The 5924-nt window shown below is 47.0% G+C and overlaps 2 protein-coding genes across 7 annotated transcripts in view; one reads left to right on the top strand and one right to left on the bottom strand.

The window, feature by feature from the left end:
* Nucleotides 1–979: 979 nt before the first annotated feature.
* Nucleotides 980–5547, bottom strand: GSKIP (GSK3B interacting protein). 5 transcript variants are annotated; one of them, XM_075426379.1, is made up of 3 exons: nt 5456–5547; nt 3481–3739; nt 980–2870 (listed from the first exon to the last, which is right to left on the bottom strand). In XM_075426379.1, exons 2-3 carry the CDS (start codon nt 3736–3738, stop codon nt 2709–2711), a joined length of 420 nt encoding a protein of 139 aa, XP_075282494.1. In that variant the 5' UTR covers nt 3739; nt 5456–5547; the 3' UTR covers nt 980–2708. The 5 variants fall into 5 exon arrangements, with proteins under 5 accessions (XP_075282494.1, XP_075282493.1, XP_075282492.1 ...); XM_075426378.1 differs by having other exon boundaries at nt 5441–5539; XM_075426377.1 differs by lacking the exon at nt 5456–5547 and adding an exon at nt 4862–4944.
* The window catches only part of ATG2B (autophagy related 2B), a 49712-nt gene continuing 48706 nt past the window's right edge, over nt 4919–5924 (top strand). For both annotated transcript variants that reach the window (XM_075426373.1, XM_075426372.1), the window contains exon 1: nt 4919–5554. In XM_075426373.1, coding sequence (XP_075282488.1) covers nt 5393–5554 — 162 coding nt within the window. In that variant the 5' untranslated portion in view covers nt 4919–5392. The remainder of the gene's footprint in view (nt 5555–5924) is intronic.

The following is a 5924-nucleotide window of genomic DNA, read 5'->3' as shown; positions in this document are numbered from 1 at the left end:
GCGCCGGGGACGCGGCCCGTTGCTGGGCGACGGCGCGGCCAGCGGCGGCTGCGCAGCGGGCGCGGGGCGGGGCGGCGCGGCCCTGCCTGCCGCGCCGCGGCAGCTCCCGCCGCCGGGGCCGAGGGGCCTGCAGTGCCTGCCTATACTCTTTTTTTTTTTTTCTATACCTAATTCAATCTACCCTAGGGCAAAGGGGGATAGCGGCACCCAATAAACTAGGAACTTGACTCCTGACTTCTAGACGCTGAACAGGACAAAATGTACGTAGTACTGCTAAGCCCAAAATAGCTGTTATTAGGTTATTGGACATCCTTTCAGGTAGCAAGGCAGGCTCTGAGGCTCTTTAGGTCTAAATTCCTAGATGAACAGCTGCATTGGCCAAGCAGCAGTCACTCGGGCTCCGGGCAAGTGAAACTACTGGCAATCTTTGGCAGCCCACTGATGCCCACCACGGCCAGGGCTCCAGCGAAGCTCCCTCCACTGAGGCAGCAGTGCCGTAGGATAGGGATCGGAGAGCATTTTCTTCACCTCCATAAACCCAGACACAGTGGAACAACATAGCTTTCCCATTTTTGAGTTAACATTGCAGTACGTTACCAGAAACAACACCAGTTTCTTCTGGTAACACCTACAAAACACCTGTTTTGAAAGGACTTCTCAGTTCAGCTTTATAATAAGCACGCAAAAGGACAAATCCTTTTAAAGACGTCCAAGAAAAAAACAACTTAGCAATGTAACATTTACTTTGGCATTTTTCCACCTTTATTTCTAACACTTCCTTTCCAGGTTTCTCTTTACAATCACCTACCTTGTTTTTTCATGACAAAGTTTCAGCAGACACAAGTTTGCAGCCAAAGGTTTTCAACTGCTTGTTAACTACTTGATATTTAAGATCTTTTTATGGGCATGATTACCTTGGTTGTTCACGCCCCCCCTTTTCAGTTGCTCCCCCCCCAAAGAAAACTACAACACACTGGTGCATTTATTTAATGCTTTAGTCATTAAAATTGAACAAGTAAATTAGCTGCAAGGGAAAATATTCAAATATAAATTTGGTAAAGTACATTCTCCTCACAGAGGACTAACCACGTGCCACAGACCTGTGTGCAAGAGCCTATGAACAATTTTTAGAGCATGGAAGCACACCCTACGGCAGAGGATTAACATCAGAAGTTTCAACCTAAAAAGATAATAAAATAAACACAAAATTAATTAGCTCTGGAAAACAGAAGTGCCAACTACAGTTGTCTTGTCAGTCATAGTTGCACCCCAAAGCTATTACAAAAGCTCTACTAGGCTTCTACAATTAATATAACTAATCCTTAGCAGGTAGAAGCCAATATAGCTCTACTAAAGTCACTGGAATCTGACTTCATGAGAACCGATATATCCCTAAGTGTGGCTCCAAAAAGCTGCTGCATGTACTTGCCACAAAAGCATGGCAGAATAATGGAAGGATTATTTAAATAAGGATGCATAAATACTGAATAATACAAGAACACAAAAAGTACGAATGTCACAGAATGTTAGTTCAACAGTACTGGCATTTCTAACAAACTGTAATTTTTAAAAAGTCTACCATTCAGTACATACTTGAAAAGTTACGACAGAACAACAGATTTATAAAGAGATTTGTACCAGTTTTTAAGTAGAAAATACAACCTATAGCTTCCAGTTTGTATTAGTCTTAGTAAATTTCATACATCCTTTGGTTTCAAACCAATACAATGCAATTAATATTACAGTGCTTACTTAGTGTTCATTAGGAGGACGCTGTACAATTGAGGGAGAAAATGTGAAAAATGGGAGTACCAAAGTACTGTATTATAGAAAGTAAAGGCTGAAGCAAAAATACTCTTGGTTATATCCTGTACATCATGTAAACACACATTCAGAATAGTAAACAGGCTAAAATGTCTTCCAAGCCTCCCAAACAGTTACAATATAGCATACATATATAGCATATATAACATCATCTTTAGGAAATGTAGCCCATTACATCCTAATTCTGTGCTTAACTCATTTGCGATTCAGACAATACATTCATATATTAGCAGTACATCTCATTTATTTTTTTGTTTGCTGGTTGCCATAGACAAGGAGAGATGAAATAATACTGAGCCTTGCTTTTAACTCCGATACTGTCAGCATATAGGCAATGCTCAACTGTTCGAGAACCATCTTTCTTGTTACCAAAGCTCAGGATTTGCAGATTTACGTATAGCAAATCAAGCTGAAATTCTGTTCTTTGCAGAACAGTAGTTTTCCCAATTATTTTTCATTAATTGGGTAGAGCAAGAAGTTAGCTTCTGTTTTAAAAAGCAAATAAAATTATCAGTAAGCACACACACACAAAAATTGCTACCTGTATATATAACATTCAGTCTCTTTTTAAAGTTTTGAGTAATAACACTTTGAAAAGAGACCAAATTTTTTTCATGTTGTAAGAAGCAACTTACTCGCTCACATAAAACAAAAAAAGTAAACAAAAAAAGTTCATTAATTTTGCAATTTATCAAAGTGGCTTTTAATAGCAGTGATATACGCAAATCCACAGTAGCAAAATGTTATAGAATAGTACTAGCATGAATTAGATATTAATGCAACAATGAAGCTTAAAATGTTTGTGATTATGTTTTTAAGAACAATCTCAGTGCCTCATAGCAAGAATTCCTTCACGCATTAAAACATCTTCACTTCTGGGTAAATCATGACTGACTTTCTTTCTTCAAAGCTTCTAGTCTTTGTAGTAATGCATTTCCAAACACCTCTCGATAGGCAGGGCTGAGCGAGTCCAATAAGGAGTAGACAGTTTCATGGTATGGAGTTTGCAAACTGTCATCAGTCTGATCGAAATCATAAGCTACTACCTGCAACAGAGAAATCACTGGTTAAATTTCTGCGGTTAGGATCACCTTGCAAAGGGAAACAGGTATCACAACATTTAACTTTGCCAGTCAGGGTAGTACAGTAATGTGAGGACAAAAGATACTGGATTTAAATCACAATCTGTGCTTTCTACTATGGCGCTTAGTGGTAATACAGTATTTAGACAGTTTCAAATACATTTTGTGCAAAACTCAGAATATTAGTAAAATCTATCATTATGACCTTTGAAAAGAAGTCTACATCTACGTGTCTGCACAAAAAATACAAATGTGGCAAAAAGGAGTTGTATACATGCTGTATAACTGACTCATCTGGGTACCCGAGAAACCCAGAGACTGATGTGCCTATAACAAATTACTGCTTCAATCTTCATCATTTTATGTCCCAAATCAATGCCAGGTTTTTCATCAACTTCCCTTTTAGCTAAAGTTCCACTTTCTAGGAGAAAACATGTAGAACAGGCTTTCACAAAAGTACAAGAGGAATATGTATGCCGTTTTGGTGTCACTGAAGTATTTTTCTAGGCACCTTTTGAACATGATCATTGTTTGAAACAAAGAGGCTTAAGAAATTTTAAACAAATTAATTTACCCTGAGTCCTGCTTCAGTAAGCTCCAGGCAGTATCTGTTCCTTTCCCTGGTTTCCACATTGATATATGCCACATCCTCTGCACAGGGAAGGGTTTTTGAGACAAACATGTTGCTGACAGCGAACAGAACATCATTCACAACAGCTTCAGCTTCTAGTCTCATATCTTTCACATCTGTTCCTTCGAAGTCTCTATAATCAGAATCCTCTTCAAACCCCGTATTATTGGGCAACTCCATAGGATTGCAATCAGTCTCCATTCTGCATATGGAAACATTTATTTTATATTTTATCATACCACTACACTCCATATATATTAACACCATAAAGCAAGAGTTCTGTCTTAAGCAGACATATTTAACATTGCCCAAAAAAGATAAATATGAGACCCAGTGACTTCCATAGCTCATGAAATGACAGTCCAGAAAACTCCAAACCAAGATGTGGAGAACAGCTGCTTAGGAAGGTTACATCAGCACACAGAAGCAGAATGGGTATCACTGAAGTTGCTGCTTCTTATGCAAGTAACTTGCATTCTGTGGTACAAGACTCTGTTATGATTCAGCAGTAATTAATGCCGCACTGTGCCGGTCCAGAACGCAGCAGGATGACAAGTCATGCCTGGAAAAACTGAGATCAACAGCTGTGGAAAACAAAAACCTATTGATGGTGAATTTAAGAAAGAGTTAGAAAAGCCTGTGAACTGAACGGGCGATCAGAGACTGCAGAGACATATTAACAGCAGCTTTTCGTTTACAGCCACTAAAGAACAATTTTCTTGTTACGCTTCCAGGCGCAACTATCCGTACATCTCAGAGACGCGTACAGCTGCCTTTTCCATGCAACCCTTACCAAAAAGGGACGGACTCTCGGGGACCTCACTCCGGCGGCGACTCCAGCATCTGCCTCTCGGGCACCGGCGTCCCGCCGAGGCCTCAGCTGACCGGCACCGGCCGAAGACCCGCAGGGAGAGCCCCTGGGGCCGCTGCCCGAGAGCTGCGCTACCTGAGCTGCCGGCGGGGAGCGGGGGCTGGCTACGACCGACCGACAACGCAGGGCGAGATTCAGCCCTTCCCGGCAAGTCTCGCCTCGGACCTACAAATTCCAAAGCCACCCCAGGCAAGAGGGCAGCTGGCGACCGAGCTGCCCATCACTCCCTCTCACCGACAGCACAACGGCCGCGGACCACACCTCCGCCACCGCCCCTGAGCAGCGCCGCGCCGCGCCCCGCAGCCCACCTACCGGCCCCGCCGCCCGACCTCAAACGGCTCCGGATACCCGCCCGGCGCCTCGCCCCGCGGCCCCCGCCCACCTCCCGCCGCCTCGCCCCGGCGCCGCCGGGCAGCGGAGGCCCTTCCGGCGCGACACAGCCCCCTCACGCACCTCCTGCGGCCGCTTCCGCCCCCGCCTCCTCCGCCCGGTGACGCCACTTCCGTCCGGACGTCACGGTGCCGGTGACGGCGTTCGGCGCGCGGGGGGGGGGCGGCGCGCGGGGAGGAAGGAGACGAACAGCCCGGATCGGCCCGGCGGCCTCTCCCGCCTCAGCTCTCCGCCGGTGGCTGGGCCGCCCGCCCGCCGGCCCCCGGCCCCTTGCCCCGCTCCGCGCACTGTTCTGTCGCGCAACGTGGCTGCGGCGGCCCCCTCCGCGCTCGCGGGCCGCCGAGAAGATGGCGGCGACGGTGTCGGAGTGAGGATGGAGCTACCTGTCAGCGCCTCTTCGCCCTGAGGGGAGGCGGTGCCGCCCTGCCGGCGGCGTGAGGGGCGGCGGGGCGCCGCCTGGCAGCGGGGAGCCCCTGCGGCAGCCCGCGCTGAGGGGCCAGGCTGGGCCCGGCGGCTCCAGCTCCGCTCCCGCTCTCCCGGCGGCACCGACCCGGTCCCGCCGCCCGGCCCCGCGGCCCCCAGCGCGCAGCCGCCATGCCGTGGCCTTTCTCGGAGTCCATCAAGAAGAGGGCCTGCAGGTACCTGCTGCAGAGGTACCTGGGCCACTTCTTGCAGGAGAAACTCAGCCTGGAGCAGCTCAGCCTGGATCTCTACCAGGGCACAGGCTCCCTGACGCAGGTCCCTCTGGATAAGTGGGTAAGAGATGCCGGCGCTTCACCCCCTCGGCTGCTGCTGCGCCCGAGGGACCAGCTGATTCCCTGCCCCCCCTGCCGCCCACTCTGTCTTCAGTACCCAGCTTCCTTTACGTGAAAATTTACAGCCGTCGTTAGCATTTTATCCAGGGAACTCTTCTCTTGATATTCTAGGGATTAAAGAAAAAACGAAAATCTGGGCATTTCCTATGGAGATGTTTTCCTAGCCACATTTTGGTTTCGTTATTTTCAATTACGAGAAAGGAAACAAAAACTAAAGGAAGACAATAGCTGCTGGTATTTCAGGGAGAAGGACCTAGTGTAGACCAAACTGCTAGAAATTGTTGCATGTTTACTATTACTAGAGATGATAA

Source organism: Opisthocomus hoazin, chromosome 7, assembly GCF_030867145.1.
Source record: "Opisthocomus hoazin isolate bOpiHoa1 chromosome 7, bOpiHoa1.hap1, whole genome shotgun sequence".
Classification (NCBI taxonomy): Eukaryota; Metazoa; Chordata; class Aves; order Opisthocomiformes; family Opisthocomidae; genus Opisthocomus; species Opisthocomus hoazin.
Note: the sequence above shows the minus strand (reverse complement) of the source record. Positions and strands in the feature narration are given on the sequence as shown.